The 16320-nt window shown below is 40.7% G+C and overlaps 1 protein-coding gene across 2 annotated transcripts in view; it reads right to left on the bottom strand.

The window, feature by feature from the left end:
• CCT8 (chaperonin containing TCP1 subunit 8) overlaps window positions 1-3443 on the bottom strand; it is a 12157-nt gene extending 8714 nt beyond the window's left edge. For both annotated transcript variants that reach the window (XM_040621068.1, XM_040621067.1), the window contains exons 1-2: window positions 3287-3443; window positions 639-729 (exon numbers count right to left, since the gene is read on the bottom strand). In XM_040621068.1, the coding sequence (XP_040477002.1) occupies window positions 639-729; window positions 3287-3346 (151 nt within the window). In that variant the 5' untranslated portion in view covers window positions 3347-3443. The remainder of the gene's footprint in view (window positions 1-638; window positions 730-3286) is intronic.
• Window positions 3444-16320: the final 12877 nt, after the last annotated feature.

Below are 16320 nucleotides of genomic sequence, written 5' to 3'. Positions count from 1 at the left end.
GGGCGTGTGTGTAAAAGGTTAGAAAAGGAAATCCATTATTACTCAAATCTTTCTCCAAATACCCAAGAAAACCTAGTCAAGAAATATAAGCTTCTATTTCTTAAAATAACTTTACAAATTAAACACATATTATTTACTCTTTAAAACTATATTAGCCTAAATGCACCCCCATATTATTCCTGTTTTTCTAACCTCCTAATGTTTACTAGGGAGGAAGTCTATCTTCTTATATTTTTGTTCAATAAATGTAAATTACATTAACATGTAGAAAGACCAAAATTACCTACTTAAAAGTATAGTTTTACTGCTTTCCATACATGTGTACCAATTAAATTCAGTTGACGGTAGGAGGCAAGAGAGAACTTTCTCTCTTACATTAGGTATCATTTCAATAGTGAAGACACCGTAATTTTTCTATCCTCTCAATATGATAAAAAGTAACATTCTGATTCCTATTTTTCTAAAGAGATCTGAGTTGCTGGTTAAAAACTGAAAACACTACACTGGTGGCAATGAAATTACTTCTGTATGACGGCTAAAACTCTCAGTTTATGTATAATAGTCTCAGAATAAGTTTGAAGAAGTTCGTACACAAAATTTTATTACTGTATGTTTTAAAACATGAATTTGGAAATTACCATTTGGTCCATATGCTGTACGAGTTGTTTGGGCAAGCTCCTTGCAAGCCTGTATGTTCCTGTACACAGCTTCTTCTAATCCGGAAAAATGCTGTTAAAAAACAAAAACAAAACACATGTTAGAACAGTGAAACAGAAGGATTTTCTTCATCTTAAAATGGAGATAATAATAATAATCAAGCAAGGCTTATGTGAGGAAAGCATGGTGCTTGGTATTCATAAATGATCCATAAATTTGCTCATTGGTTGAATAAAGTGACATTTTTAGGGACCACAGGTACTCGCTTACACATCAAAACATAAAGCCTATATATATATTTAAATAGTGAAAAAATATATATATTTAAGTAGTGAAAAGTACAGGGAAGAATGCTGTGACTGATCAGTGAATGCAGATGAGGTATTTCAGGTAAAAATACCTTTTTAGAATTTACCATTACTTATTGACAAAATCTGAAAACATGGTATGAATACTTTTCTTATTGTGATAAAGAACATGAGCATTATAAAGCCAGCAATTTTCTGTTTGTTTGGAATTTCCACTTAACATACCTGCCCCCAAATGTTTAGTATATGAAACTCTGAATGCTTTGGTGATTCAAAACACAATTCTAATGCATGCATATTGAAAAATTGCTGAATTGCTCACAATATGAAAATTCTCAAACTTTATACTGGACTTCTTTTAGAATTGGGATTTACTTGTGGCCTCAGATGGGTTTCATGAGCCTCCTGTTTGTTCGTGTGAACATTTTTCTAGAGTTGCTATGCCCAATATAGTAGTCATTAACCACATGCAGTTATTTAAAGAATTAAAATGAAAAATTCAGTTTCTCAATTGCACTAGCCACAGTTCAAGTGTCCAGTAGCCACATGTGGCTAGTGGATACTATATTACACAGAAGCGATAAAGAACATTTCCTTCATCGTGGGTAGTTCTATGAGATAGTTGTATTCTGGAGCATAAGGTGTGGCTTTTATAATATTCATGAAAAGGAACTGTGATCCGCACAAGGTTAATAACCATTACTTTAGAAGCAATGTCTTCAGAGTCAAGAGCTGAACTCTTACAATAGCATTTAGTCTGATCTGGCTTACATGCTGGCTTTTTCCCCTCACCCATTCTCTGAGGAACAGCCACGTGATCATAAATCAGATCCCATCAATGGTTTCCTATCATTCTTAGGATAAAATGTATATCCCTCCTCAGGGTTACAAGGTCCTATGTGTTCTGGTCCTTACCTACAGCTTCTTTAAATTCATCTCTCACCATTCTTGCTTCCCCTTAATGACATTCAACCCTATCACCTTTCTTACTATTTTAACAGGTTGAACTTATTTCATCCTTAGGGCCTTTGTACCTAACGGTTTCTCAGCCTGCCCTGTTTAATCTTGGCTGGTTCCTTCTGCCACTCGCTACTGAGCTAAGAGTTCTTCCTTTAACATCTTATTTAATCGTTCTATCTACCTACGATTCTTCATTTTTTGGGGGGGGGGGAGGCAGACTTTACTTCCTGTCATTCTCTATAGACTATATATAGTGCTTTCTATCGAATCTTTTATTTTTTTTACAATACTCATTTATCGGTATTTGAAATTATCCTTATTTGATTATCTCAAAGGAATAAAAACTATGAAAAAATTTCACACATTACCAGCAAAGCTGGTATTTACATTAAACCCTGATATTTGACATACTCATGTTATCCCAAGTGTATTCTGCAAACAACAACCTAGTTTCCTAACACTGTTTCTGTAAACTGAACCACAATGATCTATATTTCTTTGACTAGGCATAGGAAATTTGAGGGACAAATAAAGGAACACTTTGATTTGAACACAAGAGACAAATTTTATCAAAATACTTTAAAGAATTTATGCTATTGAAATGACGTTCATGATCCGACCACAAAAAAAGTTTTAATTAGTCCAGGGTGTCCCTTATACTTACACAGTAAGTCTGACAGTTACATCTCAAAGGTACCATCTTTTGCTTAATTTAGAGAGCAAAGCCAGACCTGAGGGTTGGTTTTATTGGTTTTACATCAAACTAGCTAATCTAAGTTGGAACCAGAACCCATTTGGATTGAGAGTAACGTTTTTCCTACCATAACGAACTACTGTGAACGAGGCGGGGAGCACTCCCTCCATCCCTCATCTGAAGGAAAGCTGTCAAGAACTGGCCCTTGTCCCTCTCGTCGATCACCCATCCCTTCAACTGTGTCAATCGGCTTTGCGGCTCCCAAAGCAATTTCACCTACGTTATTCGACTTCGCCCTCAAAATGCCCTTTAAGAAGTGGAGAGCCAAATCAGCCCCTTTTTAGGAATGGAGGAAATGCACCAGCGGCTTTCTGCTTGCCGGGCTAAGAAGCATAGTACGCGAATCCTGCGGCCTTGCCTCTCTCTCGCCTCCTCCGCCCCTTCGACCATTCCCAGCTTCGGGGAAGAACAAAACGCCCGCGGGCCTCGGCGGCCGAGCCTCCCCCCCAATTCCCCGCAGAACACCTCCCTTTCTGGAATCTTCTTTTCCTCCGACCGCTGTGCCCGGGGAGCACACCCGGGCCGCTAACAGGCCCCTCTCCTTCGCTCCGGCCGCCGCAGCTCTACGGCAGCTCTCCTACCTCACTCCCTCTTCCTCCATGCTTACCTTCGCCCCCTCCTTGAGCATCTGGGCAAAGCCCGGGGCCTTGGGGACGTGAAGCGCCATAGCCTCTGCAGGTAGCCGTTCACGCGCTCGCTCAGAAGATCCCGGAGGAAGCGAGGGGCACGCAAAGCCTCCTGGGGACGCAGCGTGCGGCGACCTCACGCTCTTCCTTTCTCTCCAGTTGAGCCCGCCTCTTCCCTGGCCGCCTGGTTTGAAGCCTCGCGAGATAAAACAGTTCCTGCAGCCAGAACTGAGTTGACGATCCTCGATCACTTCGATCGATTGGGCTGATCGCAGAGCGCGCCCTCGATCTTCCGGCAAGCGCACGGCCAAGCGGCCTGGCGGTCGTGGCTCGCTCCGTGTTAACCCTTTTGCTGAGACTCCGAGGTCAGGACGTTTGATTTTTGCTATTTCTGACCTGGAACCCACTCCTCTTAAGATTAACTTGCACGAAATCTTCCAGACCCACCCACAACATCAGGGCAGGTGTGCTTTTTTTCTCCGAGGTAGAGCACCTGTTCTCCTTCCCCGAAATCTGTCACTGGGCGTCTCCTGTCTTGAGCACTGTGGGAAGCGCTGGCGACTTGAGGGCGATAAATAAAATCTGTGGGAGTAACTACATACCGAATGCTCATATGTGACAGGCTCTGTGTTATTTACTTTACGTTCGGTGTTTTAGCTAATGGTCGGTCTTAGGACTTAACTATTAGTACCTCCGTTTGATACAGGGAAACACGTTTACGAATGGTAAGGTGTTCAAGATCACAGCGCTAGTAATGTTAAACCTAGGATTCCTACCCAGATCGAACTAATTACAAAATACGAGTTCTTAACCATTACCTATATTGCTCTTTTCTGCTTCTTCCTGGAAATATAAATCTTTTTATGCTCCCAGAATCTTAAAACCCGATCTCTGTGTCTTCCCTCATCAACATATGGCTGATTTCAAAAAGGTTGAATGGCAATAGAGTATTTTTTAGGAATTTCGCTCTGTGAAAGTAATCCACTCTTCTTAAGGAAAATACAGAAAACGTGAAGCAGAACGTTTTGGTTCGACTTTTGTTCTTTGAGTAGGATATTTGCAAATTGCTTATTTTTAAAAATTGAGACAGATTTCCTGTGCCTTAAGGAATAATCGGGTGCATCAAGTGTATCACCAGTTACAACTTCTAATAAGACCTTAAAATACATAATTATTGAAATAAAAACTTTTTTGCCACGTCAAATCAAGTGATATGTGAACCACATGTTGAGAAACATTGCAAGAGATCAGGGATTCTCAAAGTATGTTCCAGACACCTCTTGAGGCTCACCAAGACCTTAGGGTCCTCAGGGGAAAACTATTATTATAAAACTAAGACTTTTGCTTTCTCATTCTTTAATTGGAGAGTTTTCCAGAGATGCACAATGTGTGTGATTAAAACAGTTTGAATGTAAAGGGCATAAGAAGCCAGTTTTCTTTTTTTTTTTTTAAAGCCAAATACAAAAGAGATTTACAAAAATGTAAAACAATGCCACTTCTCATTATTTGGTTTTGAAAAATAGAGTTTTTTAAAAAAGGTTATATATATTAGAGAGAGTGAGAGAGTGGGGGGAGGGGCAGAGGGAGAGGGAAAAGGAGTGAAGGGGACTCCCCCATGAGGAGATCACCACCCTGAGATCATGACCCCCGCCCATATCAAGAGTCGAATGCCAAACTGACTGAGCTACCCAGGTGCCCCAATAGAGTTATTTTTAATAAAAATATGTAAGTTAACATGTGATGGATTTATTACTGTTATTTTAAAATATTTTAAAAGTTATCAGTTTTAATTTATAATACAATAAATATTGTTAGCCATAAACCACATAAACAAAAGCTCTTTGAGAACCTCAATTTTTAAGAGTAAAGGAATTCCAAGACTGAAAAGTTAGAGAACCATTGCAGTAGATCAGTCTGGAATAACAGAACAACTTGAGATTTCTTATGGATTATCTATGAAATAAATAAAAAGTTTTATTCATCTGACTCACAGCATTACTTCTAAACATAACCAACAAAATGAAACATAAAGGGGTTAAAAATGACACTTGATGATATTTTATTAAAAATAACTTAGGAATCAAATTTGATAAGGACCATGGAAAATTAAACTTGAGGACAACTACTGATGAATCAAGTTTCCGTGGAAAGTTTATAATAAAAAATCAATCTCACATTAATTTTAGTAAATTGAAAAGGAAATGGAAAGATTGAAATCAATTAAAATCTGTATGGTAATTTACCAAAGAATTAAATTGATTTAATTGCTAAGAAAAATGCTTTTTAGATGAAAATTTATTGATTTTGTATTATTTGGGTTAAACTGTGTATTTGTCATTATGAAATCAAAACAAGGGCAAAATTTCTTCTGGATCCAAATAGAAGGTCAAATATTCTTCTCTTGGAATAGAAAATATCAAATTCTTAATGTGGCTTCAAGGCCTAGGTTCTGGTCCCTGCTTATCTCACATGTCTTCTCTCTCTTGGTCTTCTTCTCTTTTGGCCATAATAGCAGTTCATCCTGTCTGCAGTTCACCTCTTCTGCCTCGGGGTATTAGCCTCTGCTGTTCTCTCTCCCTAGAATGGTCTTCTGCTCCCTTTGGCTGAGTTAACTCTACTTCAGTAAACAGACACTTTCATTAGAAAGCCTTTGAGGATTCTCAAGACATTTCCTATTGGTTATTTTAGTAGCTTCTGTGTTTCCCCTTCATAGCATTTGTCCCAATTTTAATGACAAAATTAGTTATAATCTTTCCTAACCAATAGGTGGGTGCTTTGTCACCAGCACCTGTTAGTGGGCTACTGGGTGATCAAATGAGTGTCCAGAATAGAAGACCAAAGAATTGGGAAACAAACTGAGGGCTTCAGAGGGGACGGGGGTGGGGGAATGGGATAGGCTGGTGATGGGTGGTGGGGAGGGCACGTATTGCATGGTGCACTGGGTGTTATACGCAACTAATGAATCATCGAACTTTACATCAAAAACCAGGGATGTACTGTATGGTGACTAACATAATATAATACAAAATATTAAAAAAAAAAAAAGAATTGGGAGATGAGGTCTCTATTCGTCCCATCTAGACATACACGCTGTAAAACCAGAGAACAAAACAAAGCAATCAAAAGGGTTTTCCCAGGAGTTTGCAAAAGGCCAAGGAGTCTGTAGGTTTCTGCTACTTTGATTTAAGAGCACAGGTCCCCCTTGTTAGGTGCCAACGGAAAACATGGCTTCCACCATCTAAAGGCCTTGAGGGTCAGTGGTGCCTCCCCCTCAACCCCCCACTCAGGAGGAATTCCACTCTTGGCCTAGGGATGTCTAAGCCAACTCCTGAATTTTGATAAGGACTCAGTCACCAATTGTTTCCTGTGACTCTTTCTATTTTTTTCTTCTTTCTTTTGTTTGCCTAAAGTTTTAACTTCTGTGCTTCACAATTGTTTTAACATTTTTGTCTTATCTGTGTGTTTAAATTTTTTTTTGGTATTCTTATTTAATTTTACTGATTCCCATTAGATCTTTAATCTTCTGGCTTTTCTTCTACCCCTCCCACCTATTTGTATTATTTATTTCATGTTCCTATATCTTACTTTTCACTATTTTCTATTAAAGTTTAATTCTTTTTATTTGGTTTGGGATTTTTAAAAAATATTTATTTATTTGAGAGAGAGAGTGCAAGTGGGAGGGAAGGGAGAGAGAGAGAGAGATAATCTCAGGCAGACTCTGCACTGAGCACAGAGCCTGATGAAGGGCTTGATCTCAGGACTGTGAGATCACGACCTGAGCAGTAACCAAGAGTCAGACACTCAGCTGACTGCACTGCCCAGGCGCCCCTGGTTTTGGATTTTATGACTTATTTTGTTTTGGCTTATTATTTTACTTCATTTTTTTTGTTGTTAAAATCTCTTTATTTTCCTTTATAAATTTAAATGTGTTTGTTTTCTGTTTTAATCAAATTTTGTTGGGCTTAGGGAACCCTCTCCAGGTTTGGAAACAATCCCATGGGAGTCAAGCAGCTAGGATTCAGAGTATCATGGGACTTTGGAGGATATAGCTTAGTTTGAAAGCCCAGAGATGCTCGTCCATGATTGCAGTGGAGAAGCAGAAAAGAACATGACAGACTTTTAATGGGTTAATTCCATGTAATCAAGAAAGGTGGTCCCATGTCAGTCACCCAGCAAAACAGATCACTCCCTTCAATCAGGGGGAGTAAGGAGTGAAACAGCAGGCCGGGAGGATTGGAGAAAACCAGAGGAATGCAAAGAAGCACCCTCCTCCTGATATGTTACTTTTATGTCTTAATCTCCCTCTAAACCTTCCATTCCTAACCTTTTATCTATGGGGTGGGGGTGAGGTTGTGGGACACTGGGCCTCAGACTACCATGCCATCCCACAGCTTCACCAGCTTCTGTCAAGCACGCATGAGGTAAGGAAAGGCCAAGGCCAAGTTCTTTTTTTTTTTTTTTAATAATGATTTTTTATTATATTATGTTAGTCACCATACAGTACATCCCCGGTTTTCGATGTAAGCCAAGGCCAAGTTCTGACTGATCTGAATGGTAAAGATACAATGACCCACTTTTAGAATCAGTTTATTACTGACATTGACAGTGAAAGGAAGATTAGCCAAAGGTGTCAGTTCCTCAAGGTCATTGTACCACACATCAAAAAGAATGACACTGGGGGCACCTGGGTGGCTCAGTTGGTTGTGTCTGCCTTTGGCTCAGGTTATGATCTTGGGGTCCTGGGATGGAGCCTTGCATTGTGTAGGGCTCCCTGCTTAGTGGGGAACCTGCTTTTCCCTCTCCTTCTGCCCCTTCCTCCTGTTGTTCGTGCTCTCTCTCTCTCAAATAAATAAATAAAATCTTAAAAAAAAGAAAAAAGAATGACACTGAAACCAGAGGGACTGTGAGATTGTAATGCAGGCTGTGGGATACCAGGACTAAATGGTTTTATATTCTGCCCCTCTATTCTGCAGGGGATAGAATAGAATGATTCATGCCTCATCTGAACCCTGGAGATGAGAAACTGCTTCATGACAGCTTCCCAGAGGCGATAGGTGTAGAACTTTCTAGACCCAAGATGGGGCCACTCCTGTCCAGGGTGCCACATCAGCAAACTGCAACTTAGACAACTTTTGTGTCCCTGGAAACACTCTGCCAACCAGAAATGCAGTATATCCAGTCAGCCAATCCCCAAATGCCAAGCCAATCCTGGGCCTTCTCACCCTAAACAAGGTTGACGATGTGGCCCCAGACAATCAGAAATTTTCTATTTGTCTTTTTCTTATTCTTCATCCCATGAGAGCTTTTTGCCTTGCGCTCCACTTTGCGGTTCTCAACAAGGTGACTGTTTGAATTGAAGTTTGTTTTTATCACCTACATTGTCTTCTTTAGTAATTTTTTTAGCAGAGGTGAGAGGGAAAGGGCCTTGGAGAAGCTCTTTGCAGTCCTCCCATCCTCTTGTATTCCAGGAGAATCACAAAACATTCTGCCAAGACCCGGGTTAGTTTGGGGTTGCCTTTGCCTGTGTGGTCTATGTGGATAGGTGCAAAGTTCCCACGGAACCATGGCGGATCCATTCCCCTAGCTTCTTGGCGCTCTTTTTCCTTGTGGCTATCTTCAGAGGGTTCACTCCAGCAGTGATTCCTGGTCCCCAAAGAGGCGCATCTTGCCATTCCATCATTTGAACGCTTACCGTTCCTCCCCAGACTGCTGAAATAACATTTCTCTAGGCCCATATGGTGAGAGGTCTCACAGCCTTTTGTCACCCTTGATTATTTCCTTATCTATAGAATACTGGCCTCCTAAAATATCACCAAGACAACATGTTAATGAGACAAAGCTGAGTTTATTGTGCTGCAGTCAGGGAGAATACTACTTTGATAGAATCTTAGTAACACCTCAGTTGGGGGAGTTGCAAAGTTAGGACGTTTATGAGTTTTTGAAGTCCAGGTAATGAAGGTCCTGCAATGAAGGGGCGTGGGTCGGTTTGAACAAGGATCATGATATAGGATCGATGAGCACAGCAAGGTGAGGATTCGAGGCAAGGCGTTCAAAGAATCTTGAAGTATACACTGTCATTCGATGTTTTCTATTGAAGAGTTGGAGGATCTTTCAGGAACTTCCTGGAATGAACAATAAAGTTATTTGCTGCTTTTACCTTCCTGGGTCAGTGTTTCCTGGAATAGTTATGTTGGTGAAAACATCGCACTAGTAAAGCCCCGCTAATGTGGACATCAAGTTGTGTGGGTGTAGATGGTTTCAGTTGTCACTCCTGATACTTTACCTAGTGACAGTCAAAGGGGAACCTCTCCAGATGATTAAATCTCCTGTGAGTTCAGCATCAGGACTGGTATATTAGGCCAGCGAGCCTGCATGTTTCCACTGATCTAAATTCTGGTGCTGGTGGTCACGTTTGGAATCAAAAGAGGGAGCTCGGTTGACCCTGAGCTGACACAGGCAGATGCCTCTCTTGCTGACACCAATACCCACTCTACGACCAATATGTCTCTTCTCTGTTTTTGGTTGTTTAGCTGGACCTTGTTTCCCTTCCAGTGAATAAAATTCCTCTATTAGCATGTGGTGTAGTTGGGAACTTAAGACCGTATTTTAAAAATATCAAGTAAACTTACTATATGTATTCTGGCTATATTAATCATTTTACTGAAGGAGGCCTTCAATCCAAGGTTTTAGGTTCCTCTTTTCTTAGTTATGGGGGGAAAAAACTTTCACAGAGGTAAGGAGGTGCTAGTTATGCTCATGTTTTTCAAACTTACAGGAGGCAGAGGGATGATGAAACCAAGCTCTCTTAGTCAGCTCAGGCTGCCATAACAAAATATTCTGTTTTATTCTGAGGCCTCTTTCTTGGCTTGTAGGTGGCTGCCTTCCTGCTGTGTGCACGATCTCTGACGTTACTTCTTAGAAGGGCACTGCTTCTATTTTATCAGGATACCACCCTTAGGACCTCATTTCACTTTAATTACCTCCTCATAGGCCTATCTCCAAATATAGTTACATTGGGGATTAGGGCTCCGACATATGAATTTTGGGGCATTAATGTCAAAGCATTCTCTATTCTTTTTTTTTTTTTTAAAGATTTTATTTATTTATTTGACAGAGATAGAGACAGCCAGCGAGAGAGGGAACACAAGCAGGGGGAGTGGGAGAGGAAGAAGCAGGCTCATAGCGGAGGAGCCTGATGTGGGGCTCGATCCCATAACGCCGGGATCACGCCCTGAGCCGAAGGCAGACGCTTAACCGCTGTGCCACCCAGGCGCCCCAAAGCATTCTCTATTCTTATAGGAACGTTTTGGTCCTGATTAATTTCTCTGATAACTCAGCCGAGATTCACCTCGATACACATATTACCTTTAGCAGACTTCCCACTGTCTTCTGGATGTTGGGCCGCATTTCTGTCATCTTTGGACTTTCATTTATACTATGAACCCCTATCAGGAAGAACCATTTAAACACCTGGTCTGTTAAAGAACAGATGGAGACATTCCTCCAGCCTCAAAACATCAAAAGACAGATTTAATTTCCCACCAACCATTTCTCTGGGGCCCCCGAGGAAGTGTTGAATGGTAAATTTCCCAACAACTTCATTTGCAAACAGAGGCTGCTCATTCTAAACAGTAAACCGAGGCACAAACCTGGAAAGGTCAGTTCTGTCTACTGTGGGAGCAAGGTTGCCTGAGTTAGGCTCATTGAGGTTGCGAGGAAAGGAAGTCACTTCAGAGAGTGTGAATTATTTAGGATTGCAAAAAAGTAAGAAACTGCACCTCTGTCCTAGGGCGAGACTACTTTTCATGTATAGTGCTACAGGTTGGTGTCTCTGAGTTACTGTTTTTATACCTAAGTTTGTCTCTGTTTCTATGGCATCTACCAAGGTGATATCTGCTTCTCTTCACCTCTTTCAACTGTTGACCTCTTTTCCTACTCTCTACATCTTAGCTTCAGCTTCTTTCCCTTTCTCTATGTGTCTCTTAGCTGCCCTGGCCCCCTCAGGTGGGTCTCTGTGCATTTCATATTTAAACATCCCAAGAGAGAACATCTGGTTGGTTCAATGAATTGCTATCTAACAAAAACCCCCAGGTTCTGCTTGAATTCTCAAATCAAGGATACTACAAACCTCTATGGCTGCCATGGCCTAAGCAAGAGTTGCTGGCATGCTTAATGGTGCCCAGGGGCCAGGATCATCTGTAACTTCAGTGTAAGGAATGCCTTATGGCTCTTTTGTTCCAAGATGGGCTGTGTACGTGACCCACATTCGGAGGTTCATAAGTAGTCCGGCCAATCAGTCCATGCTATAGTGAACAGCTCTCCTGAAGTCTTTCTGGATCAAAGCAAAGTAAAAAGAAATGAAATGTGTTATAGTTAATCACTCCCTGAGTATTAACCATTCTGAGAATGGAGATCTTGGACTGTAGGAACATGGTCATTTCCCCTTACTTTAAACGTCAGCTTAGTGGCCCTGTGCTGATTTGTGCCTAGCCAGGACTGAGCCGGTTAGGCTATGGGATGAGAAGGGGGAAATGGACAAGACATGTCTAGATTCTACAGGCGATGCCTCACATCTCTGGAGACTGATGACATCTCTGTCTCAGGGGACTGAGAGACAAGTTCCCTTTCTGCTTTTGCGAATGGATTGCTGATAACACTATAACTGTGCTCATCAGTCCCTCTTTTAGAAAAACGAGGAGTTACTGCCATAGCTCCTCTGACGGCCATGCGAGAGACTGGTGCCTTTGTGCCAACCTGTCTTGCAGAGGCCAGGAAGCCCAAATTGTGCTTCCCAGATTCCCTCGTGGTTACAGTCCTGGGTATAAGTGAGTCTCCAGCAGCTGGATACACTCGTGTGAGGGGTGCAAGATGGTAAAGAGACCTGGTTGATTTTCATGAGGACTTGGTGTGTCCTCCAGCAGACAGAATCATGACAGGATTTTTGGCATCCCAATTCCATAGTTAGTCTCCATGCAAAATGTGTGGCCAGGAGACAGCTTCTCCATCCTGGCTTCTTGCTGTCTGCATCAGAGCTGTGGTGGGGTGCTCCTGTTCTCAGACCGTCCAATAGTGTTTCTTCATTCTCAGCTTTCCCAGCATGTAGAAAGCATAGCTCCTCAGGCGGGTTCGTTCTGTGGCATCTGGGATTTATTCCTGGAGGCCCATCTTAGAGCTTGCTACTCTAAACATCCGATTCCTTACATTAAAGTCCTTCTGCTTATAATACTTGAGTGGTTTCTGTTTTCTACATGGGATGTTGATTGAGAAATTCCTTAATGTATGATTTTTAGGAAGCTAAAAGCACTCGTGGCCAGACTTGTGAGCTAACATAGGAAATGAAATTCGGAAGTCATTCAGGATCTTGCCAAATCCAAATTTTACTCTTGATTTTTTAAAGTGTTGTTTTTAAACTTGATTTCTTGTGGCTGGCCCGGACCTGGAAGATAGAGCTGAGAGTCAGGAAGGATTTTGAGGTGAATCTGGTGAGGATGATTGAAGAAGCCCCAATAGCAAACAATATGAGACCCCCCTTTTCTCAAATTTACAATTTCAGATAAATTGCTTTCTTTCTAGTGTATGCAGAAAACATTTCCTTTCACAGTCTTACTGATTTAAAAGGTCAAATTAAACAAGTTCCCTGGTGAGGATTTTCTGTTATTAAAATAGTTTATGGTCTGCTGGTGATTGACCTTTCTAACTTTGTTCTAATGGACAAAGTATATAATATATCCTGCTCCCTACCCCAACCTTTTAAAAAAAGGTGAATCCTCTACTCCTTTCTAATTATGGATTCATCAGATTACTGTTTCTTTAAAAAAAATATTTGAGCTAGTTTCCCATGACAAATTACAAGTCTGGGTTTCTCAGGCCAATGTTCTATCGAAGGAACAGGCTTTTGGCAAGGGTATTCCACAGTAAATTATTTTTCCTTTCTGTATATTTTATGCAGAAATCATTCAAGAACAAGATAAGATCATTCACATCTTTCACTGATCTTTACTCAGTATTTGTTCCTGTGGATAGGAACCAGTTTTAGGCTAACCTGTACAACACTGAACCCAATCCAGAATCTTATATAGACTTTGCATCTTAACTCCAGTGTAAAGATCTGGGTTTGGAAGGACAGTTTCCTAATCAATTGAACAATTATCTCAAGATGAGTAAAACAGAAATGTTTGAAAACCTCCTTTCTTTTTACTCATTTCTTAATATTCAATATTACTTTTGGATGAGCTAATTGAATCCCTCCCTATGTCCATTCAGAGTGAAAGTAGTAAATATTACCTACTGATATTACCAAGCTCTAGAAATGACTTTACCAACTCTTGGTCGTAATTTCTTTTTTTTTTTTTTCTCAAGATTTTATTTATTTATTTGACAGAGAGAGAGACAGCCCGCGAGAGAGGGAACACAAGTAGGGGGAGTGGGAGAGGAAGAAGCAGGCTCCCAGCAGTGGAAGAGCCCGATGTGGGGCTTGATCCCAGAACTCCAGGATCACACCCTGAGCCGAAGGCAGATGCTTAACGACTGAGCCACCCAGGCGCCCCTTGGTCCTAATTTCTAATATTACATAAAAGAATAGTTCAAATTCAGGCACTGTAGCAGTTAGTGTTTGCTGTATGAGTTATCAATAGCCACTCCAAAGCTTAGTGGCTTAAAACAACAACCACTTATCATTTCTCACACATATAGGACTGGTTGGGCATCTTGGTTGGTCTGGACCAGGCTTTGTTGTATTAGGGCAAGGACTGCATATGTATGTACAGTCAGCTGGTGGGTAGGCTGGGAGTTGACAGGTTAGGAGGCCTCAAATGGAACAGTTTAGCTGTGTCTAACACAGCTTCATCCCCCAGCAGGCTACCTGGACTGGTGGTCACTGAAATGGAGAGTTCTAAGACAGCAAGATGAAATGAGTAAGCACTTTGTCAAATTTGCTACCATCCCATTGGCTGAAGTAGGACACATGGCCCAGCCCAAAATCAGTGTGGGAGGACAGTATCGGAGAGTGTAGATTCAAGGAAGTATGACAATTGAGGACAATAGTGCAGTCAGTCTAACACAGCCACTCAAACTCCAATCACCCTTTTTGGTAAGAGTTTTCCAACATTCACTGGCTTTTTATTCAACAATTCCACTCAGCAGGTTATCTTAGGAAAATATCAGAATGATATTCTGATCCTAGTGAATCCTACAAGACAAATGTAGGATTCACTAGAAAACAATATTACTTGAATTAAGGTTTCCTCCAGTGTTTTACTGAGGTTTTTTTCCCTCTTTTTCTTGAGCCACAGTGAATGGTAATATCTGTACTGAAAAGATTCAAGCTAAAAATCAGTGTGGTCATTCTTTGTGTTGGCAAGCTTTGGTATCTTTTCCATTTATTTATATTTTGAAGTGAATTCAGAAATTTTTGCAGGGTGTGATATCAGTCCATTGTGAAGGTCCTTGGGTGTTTACCTTGGTTAGCTCTTCAGTTTTCCCTGCTTTATTTTGCTACACAGAGTATCTGTGCCCTGGAATTCTAGTTTGAGAATAGAACTTTTAATCATCCTTTATCCTTAACAGAAGCCAAATTACAAAAATTTATGTTTGTGAAAAATCCCTGGAATGCCATGCAGTTCATTCTCCTTCAGATAACAAATTTGCCATTGGATCAGGCCAGGCCATCCAAGTTCTAGTTCCTTGGAGAATTGAGTTTGACAAATTGTATTTTGGTATCATGCCTTGTCTTATAATAAGGAATAGTAAAAGGCACAGCCAAATGTAATGGCCTGTTGTCTCTACTCTAGGCCTGTTTTCGTGGATGTCAAACATTTCATTACATTTCCCTTTTATGTGACTTGTCGGGAAAACTTATCTCATTATTCAAAACAAAAACCTTTATTTTTATTTTATGGCCTCTATGAATCTTACAACTTTTGGGTTTCTCTCTTAAACTGCTGGAATTTTTGAGCCAAACGTGTAGCCCAGCTCTGCCAACCATAGAGGCCAATGGTGCACCACTTCTGTATACTACTCCTACTCCTTGGTTTTATTATTTTCTTGCTTGTTCTTTCTTTTTTTTTTGCTCAGACTATCTCAGCTTAAAAATAAAAACCTTTACTGATTTTATTTGTTTTTTATAAGCCACAGCAAATCCTTTATGGAATGAGGCGAGATAAAATATATATATATTTAAAGTACAAGTTTATGGACTTGTACAGATGGTTTGAGGATGATTCAAGGGGTTAGAAGCCTCACTTCAGAATGACTTTTTTTTTTTTTTTTACTAATTTAGGGAGAAGAATTTACGGTTTTTTCTAGAAACACAACCAGCTATGAGTACACCACCACCAAAGTTTAAAACAAGCTTGAGAACTTACATTACTAAACGTAGATTCTTTTAAAAATAATAAGGGGAGGGACTCAGGCAGTTAAGCGTCTGACTCTTGATTTAGGCTCAGGTCATGATCTCAGGGTCGTGAGATTGAGCCCTGAGTCGGGCTCCTTGCTCGGTGTGGAGATTGCTTAGGATTCTCTCTCTCCCTCTCCCTCTGTCGCCTCCCCACCCCTGTGCTCTTGGGCGCGCTCTCTCTCTATCAAAAAAAAAAGTTAATAAGGGGAACTAAAGGATCATTGTAGAATTCTTTTCCTTAAGGTATACACACTAATTGATTCGTATAAGATAGTCCCTGATTTCTTTTGGGTAATCAGCCCATGAGCCAGTACTTATTTTTGTGGTTGGATTAGTAAGGATGCTTGATGGTTCAAATGCTTATCAGCCATCGTCATGCCTGCTTGTCCTATTCTTAATGTTTTGGCTATTTTTATTACAATGATTTCCACTAGGATTTTCATTAGGGTCAGTCCCAGAGAGATAAAAGTAAGAACGGATCCATGTGTCTATTTATGTAGTGGTTGGCTAGAGAAATTACATTTTCTCATTGCTGTTTAACTATTTTCTGTTCCTTCACAGATATTCACTCTTGTGACTGTGCCAAATCACACCACTGAGGTGAAAGTTAGATCACAGCAG

Source organism: Ursus maritimus, unplaced genomic scaffold (assembly GCF_017311325.1).
Source record: "Ursus maritimus isolate PB19 unplaced genomic scaffold, ASM1731132v1 scaffold_4, whole genome shotgun sequence".
Taxonomy (NCBI): Eukaryota; Metazoa; Chordata; class Mammalia; order Carnivora; family Ursidae; genus Ursus; species Ursus maritimus.
Note: the sequence above shows the minus strand (reverse complement) of the source record. Positions and strands in the feature narration are given on the sequence as shown.